The sequence below is a fragment of the Hippocampus comes genome, unplaced genomic scaffold (genome assembly GCF_001891065.2).
Source record: "Hippocampus comes isolate QL1 unplaced genomic scaffold, H_comes_QL1_v1.1 scaffold282, whole genome shotgun sequence".
NCBI classification, from domain to species: domain Eukaryota; kingdom Metazoa; phylum Chordata; class Actinopteri; order Syngnathiformes; family Syngnathidae; genus Hippocampus; species Hippocampus comes.
In genome coordinates this window covers 1174472-1197087 of record NW_017806073.1, presented here as the reverse complement: position 1 = coordinate 1197087, position 22616 = coordinate 1174472, and the positions used below count along the sequence as shown (strand labels likewise).

Genomic DNA, 22616 nt, shown 5'->3' with positions numbered 1-22616 from the left:
TACTTTATTCAAGGACAATATGTACTCGTTATTTTTTGATTAATCCATCTCCACAAATCTGTCAAAGTCCTCATCTTCTGGATCCGAAATGAACAGCTGGGCAAGTTCTCCATCAAACACGCCAGGTTTCTTTGCGTCTTTGTCAGGGTCAGTCTCGTTGCCGTGCGGCTCCTCAGAAATAATGCCGTCTTTTGCAAAAGCTCGAACAACAGTGCAAGCAGACACGTTAGCCGAAGCATCCACAGCCCATTCACAAATTCTGGCGTAACTTGCGCGGCGCTCCCTCCCAGTCTTAAGGGGTGTTCACACGGCAACATTTGCTCCGGTGCTGCGCCGCTGCTACCCCAGTAGAGCGGTCACACGTGTAGTTACACTGGTGTAGCCCCTGAAAACAGCTTACTCCGGAGCAAATTTAACCCACCTCAGGGAGGTGGTTTAAAAATTTGCTCCGGAGCAAATGCTCGTTTGCGGGGCAGCACCGATGTAAAATGGTACGTGTTAACGCTACAATTTGCTTCGGAGCAAATGCTCGTTTGCGCGGGGGTTAGCCTCGCTACGCATTAGAAGAGTTGATTGAGAATTTGCTTCGGAGCAAATGCTCGTTTGCGGGGGGGGGTTAGCCTCACTACGCATTAGAAGAGTTGATTGAGAAGAATTCCGTCAACTGTTTGTCTAATAACGACACAAGACATGATGGCGTTTGACTGGTGCTTTAGTAGATTATAGAATGGCAACTGGCAATAACAGTTGCAAGCGGCACCTTGCCTCTTGGGTTATACCATCTCAACTAGAAAGGGGGGGGGTAGTCCCCAAACATCATCTTTCCTTTTGTAGGAGACTAGACTGTCTCGGAGTTGTTTGTGTAGTTTGTTCCTTTGTTGTGTGTTCACAACACCCCCGGCCCAAGAATTTATTTTGTGATTTCATCTCTTGATTTTCTGTTTGGTGCATTATATGTTTGCTTTTCTGAGTGTCATTGAAGTCATCGTTGATTTACGTTTTCGGGGGCGGTCATTGAACGCCTCTGGAGCAGAAGGCACGGAGACCGAGAAGGAGAAGGACGTGCCTGTACAGCAGTTGCATGAGTTGTGTATGTTTTAAAAAGAACCAACACGACAGCTCTTTGTTTTCTATCGTTTTGCACCGCTGCAAAAACTGCCGTGTGACCGCAAGTGGGGCTGCACCGGTGCTACACCGGAGTTAACACTCAGCGGCTTTGTACGTGTGACCGCGCCACAAAATTTGCTCCGGTGTAAAATATACATCATCCATACAAAATACAAATATACACAACAAAATACATCGGTGCAGCACCGGAACAAATGTGTGCCGTGTGAACATCCCATAAGTAAAGCTGTATTCACCATCGCTCCCACGCCACTTCACTTTGAACGCCCTGTTAACACCGATGTCCAGTGGTTGGAGTTCCTTCGTTAAGCCTCTCGAAATGATGGCAAGCTCAGAGTTCATTTACTGCACTTGTTTTTTCACAGTGGCTGTGAGGTGGCCGTACATTCAGTCACAGATCAACAGGCACGTGTGGATGAATACATCCGGTCTTTTTATGTACACCACACTCAGCCACTCTCTCATTTTCTCCTGGTCCATCCAGCCCTTTAGATTGGCCTTAACGATGACTCCGGCTAGAGGCTTTTCTTTTAGGCAGCATCTTGGATAGTTCCTATTACCATGGCAACCAAGCACAACACCAAAGCCGACTTCTCGCGCCCCGCTGTGCATATCGCGAGCGTGCTGGTCCCCTTGTTCTCTGCAGTGGGGTTCACCAGGATGTCGAAAGTGAGCGGCACTTCGTCCATGTTGATGATGTGATTGGGCTGAATGTATTTGTCGGCAATCTTTTTATTGTATCTTAAAATGAAAAGTAGGCTTGTGCCTCTTCACTTGGCCCAAGCGAACAGTCAGTAATGGAAGCCAAGTGAGGCCGGCAGAGCGGCATAAGAAAGGATTAAAATCTCCAAAAAAGAATCATTATTTAATGCAATGCAGAACATTGCACTGCAGTTGGAGCAGAAGATGGACAGCTTTACCTTGTAATCCGCCGGATGTTGCTGCACCACGGTTGTCCTCGCCCGGATGGATCGATGGCACTGTTTCATAAAACAAAAGCACCAGCACCATGCATTAGTTAATCTTGAATGCTCTCATGGCTACTCGATTCCCATGATTCTCCACATAACTGATAGCTTGCAGTTTAACCTGTGCTTCGTAAACGTGTCTCTTCATAGGGGCCATTTTCAGGCGTCCTTAGTCAAACTGCGGTTGAGGAGAATGCACATCCCAGCATTTTTTTACACGTACCGGGGCCATGCCTTTAGTGCCGTCTTTCACACAACCCTTCCCATTTGAACATCTGCATGCTGTCCTCAGTTACGTTCGCCTTTCCTCTATATAAGCAACGTGTCGGCCCAACATTAGTCACGCGCAGTGCTCGTCGAAGTCACACAACACCATTCACAGAATTTGAAACTCGGTGCATACACAAGACGCCCCACATTATTAGGCATCCCTTTAGACCGGGGGTCGGCAACACGCGGCTCCGGAGCCGCATGCGGCCCTTTAGCGCCGCCTAGTGGCTACCTGAAGCTTTTTAAAATGTTTGAAAATGGAAAAAGATGGGGAGTGAAAATATATTTTATGTTTGAGTACGGTTTCTGTAGGAGGACAAACATTCTTAACATTTTTCAATGCTGTAAAAATATGTCGAATAAATATTAGATTTCAACATTTCTGTCAACGAAGATTTGCGTCATAGCCTGCGACACACGTTTCTATTTGCAGGACGGGATGCCAGGCCGGTGGCTGTTGCAAAAAACAAACAAAACAAAACAACAGCCTTTCATGTACAATTCACTGAGGGTACTGGCAAAGAATGGGAATCTGGAGGGCTGATCGAAGCATTTTAAAATGGTACACATGAGCTAAGTAGTTAACACCCTGCAAAAGTGTGTTGAATGCCTCCGCATCTGGTCTCAACGAAGATAGGTAGGCACGTGTGTGTAAGTGCGCGCGTGTGCGGTAACGGGTCAATCGGGGAAGGTTGGTTGATCGAAAAGTAGATCTTCAGTCAAAAAAGGTTAGGAACCCCTGCTCTACAGGATGCAGTGCAGGGAAAAATATAGTATTTGTAGCCAACTTAGTCATTTTGATAGTAGGCTAATATGGATAGATACAGCATGTGTTGCCTTCATTACTAGGCTTATAGAAGGCTTTTGTTTTTTTGCGGCTCTTGGCATTTGGTTTTTTTTTTTTTTTTGTCCTTATGTGTGTTATTGCTTGTAGAATATTTCATCCAACGTGCTGGAGGAATCTGCCGTCTCGGATGATGTGGTGTCACCAGATGAGGAAGGCATCTGCTCGGGAAAATATTTTACAGAGCTGGGGCTTGTGGGACTCTTGGAGCAAGCTGCTTCATCATTCTCTTTGGTGTGAATGCTTGGAATATGTTAACATACAAGTGGTTCCGTTCTGAATTGACATTTTTTAATCCCAAATCCTGATTGAACATTTTTCGATTATTTCTGTTTTTTCCTATTAGGCTGGCATGTACGAGGCTGTGAATGAAGTGTACAAGGTACTGATCCCCGTCCATGAAGCCAACAGAGATGCCAAGAAGTTAGCCACCATTCATGGTAAACTACAGGAAGCCTTTGGCAAAATTGTCCATCAGGTAAATATGTATGATACTATAATGTCATCCGAACACCGACTGTATACAGCTTTAATAGATGCGACCTGCTATTTGTTTTATGCCGACCGACATATGTGCACTTTTTTCCAGAATGACGTTCTGAGTTCATATTTAAATTGACAAAATACATATTTACAGATTTTATCCTTGACAGAATTAATGACATGAAAAAAAAATAAAAAAAACCTCAACATGTCGGGTTCAGCACTTCTTTTTCTCACTCTCATTTTCCCCCACACTTTGTTGTTATATTCAGAAGTGCTGCTGGATAAAGTGAGTTCAGAATACAACAAGATGAGGGCGAGAATATTGATTCATTAATGTAGCTCCAGTATCCCGTAATGTGTGGCTTTAGGCAGAAAGACGTTCCTGATATTTTTCTCTTCCTATACAGTATAGGCATGTACCTGTTTCAGATGGTCGGTCTCGAATACAAGACCAAATACATATTTACAGATTTTATCCTTGACAGAATTGACATTTAGAAAAAAAACAATGCAATGTCGGGTTCAACACTTCTTTTTCTCACTTTCATTTTTCCCCACACTTGAATACAACAACATATTCAGAAGTACTGCTGGATAAAGTGAATTCAGAATACAGCAATATGAGGGTTATAATGTTGATTCATTTCTTCTAGCAGCAGTCATTAATGTAGCTTCAATATACTGTAATGTGTGGCGTTAGGCAGAAAGACATTCCTGCTATTTTTCTCTTCCTATATAGGCATGTACCTGTTTCAGATGGTCGGTCTTGAATACAAGACATTATAATGCATATTATGGGAGTTTTATTGCAGGAATAGATTATTATACTGCACCATATTTCAAGTGCTACTTTTGCAAATTTCTCAATGCATATTATGGGAGTTTTATTGCAGGAATAGATTATTATACTGCTACTAAGTGCTATTTTTGCAAATTTCTTGCATGAATTACTCTGTCTGTGTTGGGAAAGTTTGCCTCATATATTTTAAGGGATTTGGCCTTGAATCAGTAGCAAGTGCCCTTTTGTTGCTGTAACGTCACTAAACATGTTGAGTGTTACTGTACATCGATCGGGGTTGTGAGTGTGATGTGGTTCACTTGTCCTGTGTTCTCTTTTACACACAGAGTACTGGCTGGGAGGTAGGTGGTTAAATGGTTCCTGCTTGGCCCTGCTCGACTATTGTTTCCATAATATTTATTTATTTGTTTGACAGTTTTATTTGTGTTCACACTCATTTCATTTGCTAGCCACAGATGTTCTGTTTCTCGCTTTGCTTTTCACATACAGTACGTCTAGTCCATTAACATCTGCAGACAACATTGAAGGTCTGCTGCAGTCAGGGACACCTGCTGCACTGGCAGCAAAACCCTTGTTTTCCCTCTCACCTCTCCCTTCCCTTCGTGCGAGGGGGGGGGGCTTTTTTTTAACGTGACACCGTTAACCGGCTGTGTGCATGGGAGCCACAGTGTTTGACACTAAAAGTCTCTGAATGCATCACATGCGCACTCTCCTTGTCTTCATCCTCTCTCCATCCGAGGTGCCGGCCAGAACATAGATATTTGGCTGACAACTCCACGTTTTGTCTATCCACCCAGGGCTCGATTTCAGTGCAGTGGCTTGATGTCACTCTCTCTGGTTTAACCACCATGTGTTTCATTCATAATTGACTTTCGACTTTTCATCGGGTTGAAGTCTGAGATTATCAAATGACTCCCAATGATTGTCTAAAAGCGCTCGCTAATCTCTTGCTCAATTTTTATATTATTCTTACCCCTGCGCCCCTTTTCATTAGTTTCAACTAAATCGATCCCTGTTTATTCTGGTTTGATTTGTTTGATCTGAAATGATTTTTAATAACCATTCATTACTTTGTTTCCTGGTTTGTTGCATGGACAGAGCACTCGTTTCTTCAGAAACTGCACAAAACAGTGCATGAAATGTTTTGAAATTGTGGAGCTTTTTTTTCCACCTCATTTATTTATCTATTGATAGTTTTTTTTCTTTTGTTTTTCCTTGTATCCGTCTACCTTTGCATGGTTCATTTAGTTCCTCCACAATCTGTTAGTGTTCTTAAAAAAAAAATGTTGGTGCTCATGCTAACCTCAGTGTTAATTTGTGTTGTTTTGAAAACATTTTGGAGGAAGTTAAATCTCATTAAAATTTGTTCTGTTTTCTCCTTTTTGATTTTCCTGGTTCCCGATCCCTCCTTCCCACTTTACTTAATTGTTTCTTGTGGTAAGTTTTTTTTTTTTTTTTTTTGGTTTTGTTTGTTTTTGGGGCTTCTCACAATTCATTTACCCTAACAGCAAATTTTAATCCGAGATGGCTTTGTGTCCCTAAATGTTATTTTGACACTGATTCAAAAAAGTCCTTTATTTTTCCTAGCACGTCAGATTTTTGAGATTTTCATTTTTTGGGGGTGTGTGGGGTTATTTAATTTGGACCTATAAAAGCTTGAGCAATACAGATTTTACTATATGCTGCCATTTATAGCTATGCCATTTCCGAGAAAATAAAAAATCTCCCTGTAGCTGAACCTTTAATTTATAACTATTACTAAATACCGTATTTTCCGCACTATAAGGTTTTTCGGAGTATAAGATACACCTTCATTGAATGGCCTATTTTAAAACAGTTTTCATATATAGGGCGCACTCCATTAGAAGACGCATAGAATAGAACAGTGTTTTTCAAACCCTGTGCCAGTGTGCCACGAGATATTGTCAGGTGTGCTGTGGGAAATTACACAATATGTATGCCTGTAGGGTCGATCGCCTGGAAGAGTAATCATGTAGTACTGTTCCATACCGGTAGGGAGCAGCAGCAGCTAGGAAATTGCCTTATGCTTCGAGACAAGCGAAGTTTCCAACGCGAGGCAAAACAATGAAAGGTAAATTTCATTTAGATTTATGTTTACTGGAAATGCAACAGCACCAATGTTCCCTCTGAGATCCGCAACTGCGCACTGGTCGCACACACTCATCGCACAAGAAAACCTATCCAGTGCACTTTTTTTCTGTATCAATTTGCTGTGTAATTCAGTGAGTGACAGGTGTCCAGCCAATCACACGATACGATGCAATGACGCTATACAGCCAATCACGGCATTGACAGTACTTGCGCATGTTTTCTGCTCGATAACAATAATGGTGCCGCGGTGATAAGTGACGCTAATGCTAATCCTTTATCATGGCGAAACGACCGTGCAGTGAACGTGATACGTTGACTCCCCAAACCAAAATAAGAATGAACTGCGATTCTTTTAAGTTGGAATGGCTGTTGCAGTATGTGCAAGTAGAAGAACAAGCAGTGAAACTGGGTGAGATATTTTCTCTTTCGAGGAGAGCACAAACGACCGGGAGAGAAAGAAACGGCTGTCACTCAGACAAAAATCCGACCCTGAGCAAGTTAAAGTTCTAATTGACTATATTTTACTTGCCATTAAAACGAATGCACCAAGTATTGGATTGATGTTGATTTGATTCCTATTCAACGTGTAATAACATTGCGTTAATTTTCAATGTTAAAAAAACGCTTATAGTAACAATGTTAACACTTAATTGTTAAAATAATATTTTTTCACATTTTCAGGCCGTGGTGTGCCGCGGGATTTTTTCATTTAGAGACATGTGCCTTGGCTGGAAAAAGACACTGGAATAGAAAATACAATCATGGCTGCGGTTGCGATATGCATGCACTAGATAGAGCTATGCTAAAGGGAATACAATGCAATGCAGCTTTATTCATATAGAGCCTTCACAACTGCTGCAGCTGTAACAAAGCCATTAGAACTGGTCACAAACACGGACATGAAACATAAATACAAATGGCATTACAAAACAATAAACAAAAGAAAAGTTGCAGTCAATTGATTAAACAAAAAGGATCACATCAACAAGAGGCTAAATATCCTTAGAAGTCTTGCTTGTCTTCTTCTTCCTTCATTTAGTCAATCGTTAACTAAGCTTTTGTTATTATCTTAATTTCATAATGGCTGTGCAGAGCTCACAAAATAGTTGCTAATAATCACCACTAGTTGGCATAAGAACACTAACGGAAACAACTCAGTGGGGAATATAAAGAGACTTTAACACCATATATTAGGTGAATCGAATTACAAGGCTCACTGTCGGCTTTTGAGAAAATTGAATACTTTTAGGTGTGCCTTATAGTGCAGAAAATACGGTATATTACATATTATTTTCTTATATTTTGTTAGGATGAAAACCTGATGTGCTAGAGTCAAAAACTTGGGCAGATTTGGAATCGGTACAAAAAATTCATCTTGAAAAATTTCTCTGATTAAAAAGAAAAAAAAATGTAAAAATGTATTGATCTGTGATTAGTAGATTTACTTTTATTCTTCCTGGCCTATCTGCTTCTTTTGGTGGACGAATGTATTGCACATATAGATTAGTGGGCTGTATTTTAAATTGGTTGGTGCTAGGTTAGGGCCCTTTTGTCATGCATCAGCTTATCCGCCCTGATGACTTGCTTTAGCAAGACCTCGTCTTGTTTGATGTTTACTTCATCAAGTGAAACACCCCGGATGTTTCCTGAATTTTTTTTTTCGCGAAATATGTTGCTGTTCATGTACAGCTGGGTGGTTTGTTGCTGTTGAGCTGTGGTTATTTCTAACATGACAATGTAATATATGTGACGCAGGCTTCCAACACAAATTGACTTTTCAAACAAAACTTACATTTTATAATCCATGCAGAGTGATGAGACCATATCGAGTTTTGCCACATTCTTTTCCAGTTTGCCCTGCATCACGTTAAGAAAACGCTCAATGTACTGTAATTTCCGGACTATAATCCGCTACTTTTGTCACACGCGTTCAACCCTGTGGTTTATTTTATGATGCGGTCTGTTTAAAGATTTTTCCAACGGCCGCCAGGGAGCGGTCGAGCAGAAAAGCTAACAGTGAGACGCTATCATGCGTCACTGAAAACAAACGGCCATGAGAGGGCGCATTTCACCTGTGTTTTGAGATGGACTGCAATCCAAAAGCTGTGTGGCTGGGTCTATGACAGACTTGACCAAACACAAAATAATTTTAATGAAGGCTTTATTCCCGACTGAACATAGAAAATGTGCAGCATTAATAAAATAAAAGACTGAGATATGTCAAATAGGACTAACAAACAGAAAAGTATACAAAAATAAACAACAGTAGTGGCTTGTGAGCACCTTCCGACATGTTGAATGCTCCCGAAACATAAGCAGGTCCAAGTCTCACGAGATTTGCCACGAGATTATTCAACGCTCCTTTTAAAGTGGCAGTGCTCCATTTATTAAACAAGGCAACATTCACTACAAATGTCATAGTATTGTTCACCTGGTTACATATGCCAAAAGAAAACCTTCCGAAAGATATTGTTGTGAAGTTGACACAAAAGCGTGAATGGTAGAAAGCCTAATGAAGGAATGGTTGACTGAAGGCAAGCAAGGATTTTTTTCATTTTACAACAAAGCATTCGTCGACAGAGAGTCGACCAAACCAACGGTGTGAATTCTGTTTTACTTCCGCAGTGAAAGAAAAGTTAAAGTATGTTATTAAACGTTGAATATAGACAAGTGCGGCTTGTGTGTGTCCAAAATGGTTTTTCCTTTAAAAATGTCCTTTAAAAATGTAGTGGGTGCGTCTTATAATCAGGTGCGCTCTATAGTCCGGAAATTACGGTAAATGGTAGCGAGTCACAATTTCAAATGTATCTTTAAATCTTGAGGAACTAGTTATTTATCTCATAGCAATGTGTTGTTTGTTTCAAATCTTTCTAAATTCCAGTGAGGTGTCAGTTGGCATGTGTTATAAGATAAGAACACCTTTATTCATCTCACACTGGAGAAATTCATCCAAGATTGGATCACATTTGCACGAGGGAGGGATTTTCCCTTTTTCGATCAGGAACCGTGGATTCAAATTTTTAGATAAGCGGGTCAGAAAATGTATGAATGGATGGAATTCATGTCACAAAGTCAAAAACTTCAACCCATTGTAACTTGGTTGTTCTGTAGTTTTCCCCTTGAGACAACATTGTGATTAATTATTGTTGTGTGCGCGTAATGGGATCCGTAGAGGCACTGTTGACTCCTTGGAGTACTTAACACTTTTGCTGAGCATTGGGAATCAACAGAAATGTGTTGTGATGTAAGTTGCATTCCTGTTTATGTTGCACTTAGACATTTTTTCTCTTGTCTCTTGTCGACAGGATGGGAAGAGGATGTTTGGAACATACTTTCGAGTTGGGTTTTATGGTTCCAAATTTGGCGACTTGGATGAGCAGGAGTTTGTGTACAAAGAGCCAGCTATCACCAAGCTGGCGGAAATATCTCACAGACTGGAGGTGAGGTGAAGACACAGATGGCACGGCGATGATTATGGTCAAAATGCCCCATATTCGGTCTCGGCACATTTCACAAGCCCATAATGATGATATCAAAAATGACTTATGTTGAGTGCATGTGATTTTTAATAAATTAGTGAAATTGGTGTTGTTTGTACAATTATAAGGGGCAGCGGGGGGTTCCATTTTGGAATAAGGCTGTAACTTAGTGTGGAAAAAGTGAAGCACTTTGAATACTTTCTGGAGCATAGATAAGTACAGTCTGATAAGACCTCATTAAATTAGGCAGGTGTGCCACTTAGCGTTGAATGCACTTATTCATTATTTTTTAAGTCCATAGGCCACTTGTTGATTGATCATGTTCCAGGAGGCGGTTCAGTACTTCCATCCAAAGTGTTTCATTTAAGAACAAAGGTTGAAGTTGTCCACGAATGATTAAATGATTTCATTGATTTTCATACTTTTTGGGGGGTTTTGTTTTTAGGGTTTTTACGGAGATCAGTTTGGAGAAGATCAAGTCGAAGTCATTAAGGACTCCAACCCGGTAGACAAGTGCAAGCTTGATCCAAATAAGGTTAGTGTTCGACACTCTTCACCTCATTCATTCATTCAGTAAAACGCAAAACGAACTCGTCCGTCGTTCTCCAGGCCTTCATCCAGATCACTTACGTGGAGCCCTACTTTGACACTTACGAGATGAAGGACCGCATCACCTACTTTGACAAGAACTACAACTTGCGTCGTTTCGTCTACTGCACCCCCTTTACGTTGGATGGGCGGGCCCACGGCGACCTGCACGAGCAGTTCAAACGCAAGACCATCCTGACCACCTCCCATGCCTTCCCTTACATCAAGACACGCATCAACATTGTCCACAAAGAGGAGGTAAATCGGACAAGATGGTAGATGGTGGGAGACCACGCTGTTTACACCGTGTGTCTAGTGGGATGAATGACGCTGTCTCTTTATGCCTCCTTTTTTTTTTCCCAGATTATTTCCACTCCCATTGAAGTGGCCATCGAGGACATGCAGAAGAAGACGCAAGAACTTGCCTTTGCTACCCACCAGGACCCTTCTGATGCCAAGATGCTGCAGATGGTCTTGCAGGGCTCAGTGGGCACCACTGTCAACCAGGTGAACTTTTAATGTGCTCAAAAGATATTTGATCAAATGAATTTTAAAAAAAAAAAAAAAAACGGTAATGGCTTCTTAAACATTTTGAAATAAGTGTCATTTTTATGTATTGTCCAGGGTCCTTTGGAGGTTGCGCAGGTGTTCCTGTCCGAAATCCCCAGTGACCCAAAACTGTACAGACACCACAATAAGCTACGTCTGTGCTTCAAGGACTTCACAAAGAGGTAGATAGTTTCACATCGCAGGTCCGAGTGCCAAATTCTATTTAACCACCCCCCCCACCCCCAAAAAATGCAGAAAAACAAAACAACTGCCAACTCATATTAGCCGTTTCTAGTCATGACTCCCAGATACACTTTATGCAGTGAAACTCCTCTACAACGAAATCATGTTTGCAGAAAGAAATGTTTCACAACAGAGGGTGGGGGGAGGGGAATAAATTGCGAAATTTATGATCAGCATTCACTTTCACTGACATCAATTTCTTGGAATATGTCTTTTATTTCGCTTCCTCCGTCTTTCATTTTGATCACTTTTCCCCTCTCTTCCAGCGTCAGAGCTCTTCTTGTCTTAGCTGCTTGACATCCAAAGGCCCGTTTTGTAGCCATTTTAGCAATGAAACGTTCTTGCTGCGTCTGAAACGAACAATAACAGATACTTCCTGGACTACTGCGCATGTGTAAACCAGTGCGGTGGTTGCTGTTGCCTTTCCGAACGAAGCAGTAGAGGGCACTGTTGGATTAGATTTCGTTGTAGTGAATGCCTTCAGGAGGCAAGAACAGAGAAAAAGATTTTGTATAGCGCAGCAGGGCTTTTTTTCGTTGTATGGGGGGCAGGAGAGTGGGAATGGTGTTAATGCATGAAGATTTTTTCACACTAGGGGATATTTTCGCCCATGTAGGTTTCATTGTAGAGGAGTTTCACTGTAGATGCAAAAATTGACAAATACAGTATTACAATACGTCCATTCAGCCATCCATTTTCTAATCAGAATCAGAATCATCATTAATGGCCAAGTATGTAAAACACACAAGGACTTGGTCTCTGGTAGCGAGAGAAGCAAGCAGGAGGAGCTAACGGTACGCGCAAGCTACCATAGTGATGTTTCTGCAGCTTAGCACGCTGCAAAAGTGCGTCCCTGCCTCCCTGTGCGATTTTCTTTTGACAAACTCGGTCTTGTCTCGCATCTTGTTTATTTCATTCACGTTTGGTTCCGTTATGGCTGATGGTCATCATGGCACGCGTGCGCTAACGGGTCGGTAGGAACGGATGGAATGATCAATAAAATCGATTGATAGGCTCTTGTCCCTGTGGGTTAACAGCACACAGTTCTGGTTATTAATGGTGCATTTGGACTAACCTTCGTCGCAGGTGTGAAGATGCCCTGCGTAAGAACAAGAGTTTGATCGGTCCTGACCAGAAGGAGTATCAGAGGGAGCTTGAAAGGAACTATCACCGCCTGAAGGAGGCGCTCCAGCCGCTCATCAACAGAAAGATTCCTCAACTCTACAAACCTGTGCTACAGGTCAACTCACACAGGTACGGGTCTTCTCTCTGGCTCAGAGTACGACCTTATCGGTTTAGTTCGTTCCCTGGCCAAGCTCATAACTTTTTTTACTCATACATTAACTCAGTATGATCCATAAGTTAAGGTAGCACTGTTGTTTTGTAAAAAGCCAGTTTAATGAGTCGTTGCTTTTGCTCTGTAAAAAAATCATGCAACATAATAACACAACTGGATTCTTTTGGACCACCTGTGCTGTTGAATTGTTTGTTGACCCCGTTTGTAAACCTTTGCATAAAAGGTGCAGATAGTCAGATCAGATACGTGTACTGCACTTGCAGGATCACAAGGTTTGTTTTGCGTTCGGTTTTTCTCCAGGTGCTCACACATTCCAAAAACATGCATGTTAGGTTCAAAAATCAAAGCACAGTTGAAGAATGTTTGACCAATTCTATATGGAGTCAGCACATTAAATCCATTTTTCTGAGGGAGCCTTTTTAAGATGTGACTCACAAATGCCAATAAAAACTCAACACAATATGAAGAGAAGCTGCATGTGACAAAAGAAAAACGTCATTGTTGTCTTTTTCATTTTTATTGTTTTTTGAAGGCTGCAAATCTAAACTTGGCCTCCTTCTCTCTCTCTCCCTTTCCAGAGATTCTTTCAGCAGATTGAGTCTTCGCAAAATTGACATTTGAAGATGACGGGAGTACGTACGCACAAAGCGCCACCAGAAGATGCAATATTAATTTATTCTTGAGTGTAAATAGCAGCGTGTTCAGAATAGGTCACCGTGTTTGTTACTGAAAAAGGCTTCAAGTGTTCCAACTTGGTATTTCATTCCAGTGTCTTAACTTGTTTACACAACTCGATCAGCAGGATGAACAAGTGGGTCCGATTTTAAAGAGACACCTTGACCTTTTTAGATTTGGGGAACATTTTCCCCAGCGGCTGCCTTGGTATAATGTAAGCCTTTTCTCCAGAGGTACGAGACCTCGCACGCTGTGAGCTCCCAAGCAACCGGTACCAGCAATGTTCACATCCCGTTATTGGTTCCAAAAAGTGCCAAAAAAACTTTTTAACGACAAATTCTAAAAATTCAAATGTCAAGGTGTCTTTTTAATATGTTTGAAAAAAAAAAACGGTATTTAATGTGTGCACTTTTTTTGGGTGTTTCTGGTGTAGCAATGCATTTCACAACTTGAAAGCTAAAGGTATGTGGGAGAGGGATGATGAAATTAAAATTTGCAAAAAAATTATTATTTATCATGTTGCTTTATCACATTTTTGTTAAAACGTCAATGTTTTAAAGTTAGGTACTGAAAATGTATAATTTTATGTAGTTCTGTTTTGTTAATTTTAAATATTTTACTAAATAAATATTTTAATGTTCAGGCTGATGCTGGTGATTAATTTGTGCCTCGTGCAAATGATTGACAGCACAGGTGTCAAAGTCCGCTAGCCTGCATGTTTTAGATCATCTGAATCAGTTTGTTGGAACGGGGGAAACGTCGAAAACATGCAGGATAATAGCCTCGAGGACTAGGGTTTAACACTTGTGATTAAGAGTGTAGAAGTCAGTCCTCCTCAAAGGAAACCACAACTTAACCAAGACGTCTCTCTGACTCATTGGCTCTTCTTTTCACTTTGAGGGCTTTATTTTCTTGCCCGGCATAAAGTGCAGTCTAACTGCGCATGTGTCGAGGTTTCTTTCTTTTGGTATTTTCGGAGATGGGTGTCGATGGAAATGTGCTTGCGCCATTGTGGGAGTGAACACAGCTGAATTCATTCCTGACCAATCAAAGCAGGTCCTCACATGCGGTCAACATTGCGAAAGCAAAACAAACGCACTCACTGGATTCAATGCAGGAGATTGACCTGCACTGAGTATGTTAATGAAATGAATACATTCTAAGTTAATAATTATTTACAAAACACAATAGCTATTAGTTTGACCATTAAATATCTTGTTAAATACAAGTTGAACCTGATTTATAAATCCATCCAGTAATCTGTTTTTATGTTTAACACAGCCCAACTTCATTGGAATTGGGTTTGTTTCACTTGACTTTTCTGCTTTTTTTTTGGCATTTATATCTAAACAATATACTAAATAACAAACACGAAAAAATGTCACTTTGATTGCAAAATATTTATTGCGAGATAAATGACCTTTGCATGAAGTTGTCATGAAGGTTGAACAACTATGTGTTTGTGCGCCTGCGTTCATCAAGGATGACGATAGGACAATGTTTTTTTTTAATTTGAAAAAAAAAATGTTTTATAGTTTGTTTTTGTTTCTTTAAACAATGTTTTATAGAGTTAGAGCTGCCGGTTTTTAGCCATGTTCTCACAACCACACTGCTTCCGCATCCCACACTCACAGTGTGGACCAAGAGCTGATCAATGACACTCCTGCCATCTAGTGGTGATTTGTCATGCTGAAATAATTCCCACAGCCTTCTGACTAAATTACTGTATAGGGTTTTTTGCAAACGTATTTTTACGTTTCGGCATTAAATGAAATATTAAGAACTTTGTTAAATTGTATTTTTGAGGGGGGTTGTTCACGTTTATACAAAAACAGGATAATTCGCCACTTGGTTCCCTCGAATGGTTGAAAAGGACCATATTTAAGACAGTGTTGTGAAATACTGTATATTATCTTTAACTACAACAGGGCGTCTGGGTATTGCTTTATAAATGGGAAAGCTGAATAGAATACTTCCGCAATTCTAGAAACAAATACAGCACTTTCGTTCAGGAAAAAAAAAAGTACCCCTCACCAAAACAAAACACACCCACCTTTTACCCTAGCTTAGAAAATGCCCAAAGTCCAGGAGAACGTAGAAAATATTAAAAATAAGAATAATAAGTTCACTTTTGGCACAAATCCATTAGTTTCCAAAACAAATCCATCTACTACAGACGTTTGAAGATTGACAACTTTTAATCAGGCGCTATTAAGTAATACGTCCGTCGTGATGTGTGCGTTTGTGTTCCATTTCGTATTTGAGAATATATACAGAGCACATCTTGGGGTAAAAGGCAGTGCTGTTAATGTCCTGACTCGGGGATTCGCTTATAAAAGAGCAAGTAGGGTGTTGAAGAGGAGCAGGTCTGAGGGGAGCAGGCTTGAATGAAATCTTCCTCCTTGACCAAATGCACTTCTGAGTCATCGAACAGCAGCCATTTGCCTTCGTATTCGAGGAGGTGTTTTAAAGCCTGCTGTTCCGAGGCCTCCTCTTCCTCACGGGAAGTTGTCCCTCTCTCCTCTCCAGCCTCCGCCTCCTTTTTCAGCTCGACTTTTGCATGTCGTAGAGTTTTTCTTTGCTCTGATTCGTCTTTCATCCCACCACTGGTCACTCTCTCTTCGTGCTCGACGTCGGGCTGACTCCGTTGGCCACCCAAGAGTCCGACCCCGCCCTCCGGACGCTTCTTACTTCCTGGTTTGCCACAAGCAAAGCTCGAGGCAGGTTGCTGGCTCGCATCTCGCCTGACGGAGACCTCACCATCATCGTAGTCCGGCACTACTTCTTTGGAGCCGTTTTGCTGCTCCCTTTCGCACAGCCAGAATTTGGCATCCTTGAGGCCACTCATGCGGACGTAGGCAGTGTAGTGGCCGCTGCCGATAGACACGCCGCTGTGCATGACCACGGCAAAGAGCTCGTAGTTGTGGCCTTTTCTGGACGAGCGTGGTGTGCACCACTCCTCCAGAGACAAAGTCAAGGGCGTCTGCAAGGGTGTGTTCACCTTGGAAAGACCGGCGTACGGGTCCATTCTAGAAAAAGGGAACATATGTTCATGATGTTCATGAGAAACGCGGCTCAAAGCGAGGAAGGTATTGACCGGTAAAGTGACTCACTCCGAACTGCTGGCGGAGAAGCGCTTCAAGTGAATGGTGACGACTTCGGGTGTTTTGTCAAAAAGAAGACTCCTCTCGGCCTCTGCGTAATGGCGACACGTGTCGCAGAAGTACTTGTCCTCTCCAGAAATGCGCTCCACCGACGCAAACTGCCCAATGGCCCATTTCAGGGTCTTCTCTGGTTTTGGGTATGGAGAAACTGGAGACAGAACATTTTGGTTTGATTTTTTTTCCAATTCATGAGTTAATCATTTGTTCACTTCATGTGTCTGAAGCCAAAAGAGTTCACAAAACAGGTCAGTCTTCTGACCGGTGGAGCTCTTATGTGCGTCTTGCTGATCTCGAGTAGACCACTACTGCTGCTGTACGAATAGAAGCCCGTTTCAGACTGTGGCCCTCCCGTTACCACTCAGTGGAAATGCTATGTATCCCTGCCGTGATTTCTTCTAACCTGAAGAGCGATCCTCCAAGCTGCTGGGTTGCTCCTCCTGCACGGGGACACTGATGTCCTGGAAGTCCTCTCGCCTCTCACTGAAGCTTTCACACTCCAGACAACGAGTCCGTAGAACCAGCTGGCCATGGAACAAGTGCTCCATCAGGTCTAGGCCGTCTGCAAAGCCAGAAACATAAACATTCATTATTGTACGTGCGAGTGTATCAATCTCAGCAATTTAAGTAGGAGACCGTTTATTTTCGGTACAACAAACCATGCGATTTGAGGGGGACAGGGACTGAGCCGTGCAACAACCTGAAAGTAACTGATCCCCCCCCTCCCCCCCTTCAAAAAAGGGTTTGAAAAATGTAAAAGTTTTAACTGTACATTAATACCCCACAAACGACATATTTCCAAGCTCACCTTACATTAGCCTTTAAAAAAAATCTTGAGGATTTGATTTTGAAAGGAGTTACGTCCAACAACCCAGGTTGAACATGGCTACTATTCTTTTATTTTGTGTTAGGCTGAGCTTCTTGAATTGAAGTGCAATAAACTGCAACGTGTTGCTGGAAAAAAAAAAAAAATCACCTTTTCATGTATGTCCTATATTGCTACAAGAAAGCAACACGTTGCAGTTTATTGCACTTCAATTCAAAAAGTGAAACTCGTTCAATGAAATCGTGAATTTGGCGCTTTTGTTGGCTGTAGGCTATAATCATCCAAATTAGATTTAAGAAATAATTTCACTCTGTATGTAGTCAATCTGTAAAATCTGGGTCTCGTTTTATGAACTGAACAAAGTTTCCGCAATCTTCTCATTTGGAGATGAATTTGAAGTTCTGCGGAACTGTACTTGAAAATCCTTCATGTCCTACCCTGATGAGGTGGCGCCTTTTGGACTCCGTTCCCATTTGGAAAGATGACACTCTCACTTTTCTTCTCATCTTTCGTTTGGCCTTCGTCAGCTCCAACGTTCCCTTGCTCCGCTTTCGTTGAGATTTTGGCAAATGTAGAGGTGAGCTTCCCGACGGTGCGAAACATGGACATGATGCTTGGCTGTTTCTCAGCGGGCCTCAGCCAGCCCAGTTTACAGCGTTTCTTCTTTCTCCCATCAGCCTCTTTGAAGGTTTTCTCATCATCGTTGGCCCCTTCTTCTTCCACCTTCTTGGTCTCATCCTTCTCTTCAGCTTTGTCCTTGGTGTTTTCCACAGCGTTATCACGAAATGACTTACTTTTGGAGCGCGTGACCGGTGCGCTCAACAGTTGCTCCTCCTCCACTCCAGATTCTCCAGACTTGGGCTTTTTTTTGGCATTTCCCATCTCGGTGTCGCTTTTCCTTTTTCCAGGCACCTGGCCATCCTCGTTGATGTCTCTTTGGGATTCTGACCCCCAACTGCTGTCATGTTCCACTTGGACCTCGGTCACAATGGCCTCCTGCTTTTTATCCTTCCTAATAGTCTTGCAGGCCTCCTGTATATAAACCAAGATGCACTGCAGAACCTCTTGGGCATCATGCTGAAAATAGCCTTCATACATCGGGTTCAGTTGCCTGCAACACACCCGAAGCATAAAAACTCTTCATGTGTCAAACTTACTCTTCGATGTGACAATGAATCTCAAATAATCAAGCAAAATCAAGACTGCGTCTTCCAATATACATTCACCCAACTTAAGAGTATTTGTACATTTTCCATTCATGAAGTAAATCGGTTGATTGCAAAGCTTACTTCAAAGCAAAATTCAGACCGGGTGTATTACAGCTTAATATTTTCAACAAAGGGATTAACCTGAGTGTTTTAAGAACCTCACGAGGCGACGTGTCCAGCTCTCGCTCGCTGAAGCTGTCGGTGTTGAGCAGAAAGTCGGACTGCAGCTGCTCCACGGACCTTATCAGACTGTGGAAGCTCGCGAGGAGCTCGATGTGTGCCGGGAAGGACTCGGGAGTATCCCCTGCTTGCTATCAACAAAATTGAAGGATATAAGTATGCTGGAGACAAGAGTTGTCTGAAGGGGGAAAAAAGTGTGCTGACCTCTTCAGATTGTTTTGTTTCTTCAGTGGGTTTAGCGTTGCTTTTAGACAATTTGTACAAGGACTTGATGCCTTCTTTTAAGCCTGGACAGTGATAGAGCACCTGTGGGGAACAAACACGCATTTACATGTCATCTTCAACTAGGACTTTAAACATGTATTTTCAGACCAGTACAAATGAAAAATGGAGTGGAGCACCTGTGGCATCATTTATAAAAGTGTGTGTGTGTGTGTGTGCACACAAGCTGAAAATACAATAGCTGGTGCACCAAAGAAAACAAAATATGTGCCCTCTTCCTTTTTAAAGTCAAACACAACTTCACTGGAAACATGAGCTGCAGGCTGTGCCCTCAACATGCCCACATTCTATCATTCGTCCATCAATCGATTTCTATACTGTTTATCCTGATCAGCATCGCAGGCAGCTGGGGCCCACACCAGCAGCAAAAGGCAAACTTCAGCACGGATTGGCTCACAAATATTTCAGGTGGCACAAGAAGAGACACTGAGTTACAGCTGTACTTACTGATTTTCATTTGATTGTTTGATATTCATTCTTTTCAGGCTGTCATACTACCAGATAAATATCGTTTTGTGTCTTGGACCAGGTGAGACGTCATACTACTAAATTCACCGTACGGGGACATTACCGGTACATGGTGCAACTATCAGACATGTTTGCCTGTAGTTCCCCGATTGTAAAAAAATGGCCACCAGAGACACAAGTATCAATACATTGAAAGAACGCCAGGTATTGGTACTTGCCCACCGTAATATTCATGGCCGAAAGGTATTTTTTTCCCTACAGGTATTTACAGTAATTGTGACTTTACTACTGCCTCGGTGTAGTTTTGGTAACACAACAGAGCGTGTTACGGCAGTACTGTAGGAACTCTGCAATGAATTGAGAGTCCGTTGTCATACTTTGAAAAAGCAACTAACCTGTAAGATGCTGTTCAGATAGCAGGTGTTGCCCCCATTGCTGAGCCCCACAAACGGCAACACGACATCTCTCTTCTCATATGACAGTGGGACATCATCCGGCAAGCTTGGTTGCAGAGATTGCGCAGGCACTACCTGATCACAGCTGCTGAGAATTGACATGCCATGAAATCAATGGATTATTGTGTGACCTTGGTTTGAATGGCAATAGTCTCCTCATCCCTAAGTTTTGGTTATATACAGGCAACTAAATCGCAGCAAAATAAAAAGGCTTAACTTCCAGCATCTGCATATTTGTCAGACAAACTTAAAGACATGCATGTTCACTGACTTGGCATCATCTGCTTGAGGTTCAGAGAAATCCAGGGCTCGTTTAGTTTCCTTCTTCTGAAAGAACTTCAAAGACAGTTTACTCCTCTTGATGGGGCTCACCAGCGAGGCCATGTCTTCTTCGCCTTGCAGACCAGGCATCTTCACACTTCACAGGCTGTCCCTTCTAAGAGTTGCAACATGCCCCTGTGTGGCAAAAGGAAGAAACACTTTTCATATCGTTTGAATGTGGTATTACTTTGCACAAAGGTTCAAAAATAAAGGCCAGAGCGCACACGGATACGTCCAACTGCGCTGCAAACACTGTATAATCATACATGTAGACATGTAGACGTATCAAAGAAAGTGGATGGTTCACAAAAACCAGTAAGTCAACGACCACCGAGGAATTACATAACCACTGCTGGTTCGAATGATTGGGACAACACTTTGCGTTATGTCCGTTGCCGATGGTTTTTGTAGCAGCCAGCACAGAATATCGCCGACACCAAGTTCCAAAACTGGGTCACTCTTAACCGTGAGGCACAACAACATCCGCGAAGACAAGTTTTTCGTGTCTCCGTTTTAAATTATCGAAGTCCAATGTAACAACAAACTTATGACCGTACCTTAATAAACTACTCCGGGCTTAACCTGAATAGATTTGACAGTAGTTTTCGATTAAAACATTTTATGGACGCCGCACCAAAACTTGGCGCTTTTTCTCCAATCTACAGACCAGCAACTGCTCCATCGCCGGTGTATACCCGCCGACTCAATCAAACGTCGTATATTTTTTTAACATGAAATTGTCAACTATGATACTACTTCCATTAAATGCGATTACCCTCAGTGTTGAATACAAGGCATTGAAATATATAATAAGGCGAACGTTTGTCTCCAATTAATCTGGCGTTTTTATTAGACACCAATGTTCAGTTTTGGCCCATCGGAAGCCATTTTTGTAGTCCTCAATTTATTTTGGGGATGATCGGAAGTCACTGTTGTAGTTGTCCAAGATTAGAAATCAAGCTGTGACGTGTGGTGCCATGTCCCAAAATAGTTTGGGTATTTAAAGCAAATGTTTCACTTTGAAAATGGAACAATGAAGTTATGAACTGTAGCTATATTTGCGTGGTTCCTATTAGATCCTGCAGACGACGCTGTAGGAGACCAAAAAATATTGGTCGTGCAGTTGTATGGCAAGACCACAATATTTTTTTAAGTTACGTTACGAGGCCTCTGTTTTTGTCAAGTTTAATAATGAAAGAGAAATAAAATTAAAAGAAAAACGCAATCCAGATAGAACATGGCAATTCAACTGGCGTGTAGCATAGCAAATAGTGGTAAATGATCCACATTGTAATTTAAAAAAACACCATATATTTTGAAAAGAAAAAGTTCAAGCTACCCTCACTGTCCGCGTAAAAAAAAAATATGAATAAAAAAATATATATAAAAAAAAAACGATGTCCCCGTTCGCCAGCAAGGGGCACTCTTGTCAATGACACCGTCACGCCGTCCAACAACGTTGGTCCACAGTTACTGGAGCATCTCCACATCTCACAGTCAGCTCGAGCTGTCGTCCACGATTTGAACGGTAAGATGCTGTTTACGTTTTCTTCGCCTTTGTTTTGTTTTGTTTTTTAACAAAAGGGTGAAAATGCTAAATTGCTTCCATGCGAACGGTTCCTTTTCATCAGGTGCAATATTGCACAAATACGTTTATATTAATGAGGCGCGGATTTAAAATAGTTGTTTTCCGAAGAGGCTCGCATCACTTTAGTGCGGTTAGAGGAAAACAAATAAACAACGTTTAATATCTCACGTGCACATCAGTACGATGATGCTGAGGAATAGCTGAGGTTCTACCGTTTCTGCTGATGCTGCTGCAGAGTGGCTTCGTGGACAGCAGCAACTACATGCATCGATGGACTAGGAACAGCTACAGCTTCCTTAAATCGCTACCAGCCGTCTGGCTTAGTCACCAAGTGATGTTGTAATAGTCTTACTCGTGAATTGCACTAGTAAGGTGGTGCCACACCTCCCGTGGGTATGTCATATGGTGCGATTTAACAACAGAGGTACTACTTGCTTGCATCATCATTATCATGTTATCTCTTCATTTTAAGATACAGGATTCACGAATGGCTGGCTTCCACAATAAAGCAGGACGAGGCGCAGCTCATATACTATATCACATAAGAGATCTTGATTTCAATACTGTGCTGAGTTATATTGACAGTCTTTAGTGAATAGTGATGCACAGTAATTTAAAGGTCAGTGGGTATTTGATCAAGGATGGTCAGGGAGTTGGCAATTACTTCTTCAAAGTCCATCAGTAACTAT

The 22616-nt window shown here is 41.9% G+C and overlaps 3 protein-coding genes across 6 annotated transcripts in view; 2 read left to right on the top strand and 1 right to left on the bottom strand.

Moving 5' to 3' along the window:
* Positions 1-1689: 1689 nt before the first annotated feature.
* Positions 1690-14080, top strand: LOC109530529 (dedicator of cytokinesis protein 7-like). Its single transcript, XM_019894343.1, has 11 exons — positions 1690-1797; positions 3301-3444; positions 3557-3688; positions 4822-4836; positions 9913-10047; positions 10532-10621; positions 10696-10932; positions 11038-11181; positions 11299-11405; positions 12553-12720; positions 13342-14080. The coding sequence occupies exons 1-11, from the start codon at positions 1690-1692 to the stop codon at positions 13382-13384; spliced, it is 1323 nt and encodes a 440-aa protein (XP_019749902.1). The 3' UTR covers positions 13385-14080.
* Positions 14081-15218: 1138 nt separating this feature from the next.
* usp1 (ubiquitin specific peptidase 1) lies at positions 15219-22212 on the bottom strand. 3 transcript variants are annotated; one of them, XM_019894365.1, is made up of 9 exons: positions 22140-22212; positions 20290-20474; positions 19959-20106; positions 19018-19119; positions 18775-18944; positions 17863-18536; positions 17003-17161; positions 16552-16750; positions 15219-16467 (listed from the first exon to the last, which is right to left on the bottom strand). In XM_019894365.1, exons 2-9 carry the CDS (start codon positions 20427-20429, stop codon positions 15744-15746), a joined length of 2316 nt encoding a protein of 771 aa, XP_019749924.1. In that variant the 5' UTR covers positions 20430-20474; positions 22140-22212; the 3' UTR covers positions 15219-15743. The 3 variants fall into 3 exon arrangements, with proteins under 3 accessions (XP_019749924.1, XP_019749923.1, XP_019749925.1); XM_019894364.1 differs by lacking the exon at positions 22140-22212 and adding an exon at positions 20897-21081; XM_019894366.1 differs by lacking the exon at positions 22140-22212 and adding an exon at positions 20897-21081 and having other exon boundaries at positions 19959-20103.
* Positions 21681-22616, top strand: part of kank4 (KN motif and ankyrin repeat domains 4) — an 84586-nt gene continuing 83650 nt past the window's right edge. For both annotated transcript variants that reach the window (XM_019894362.1, XM_019894360.1), the window contains exon 1: positions 21681-21867. The gene's annotated coding sequence lies outside the window, so the exon portion shown is untranslated. The remainder of the gene's footprint in view (positions 21868-22616) is intronic.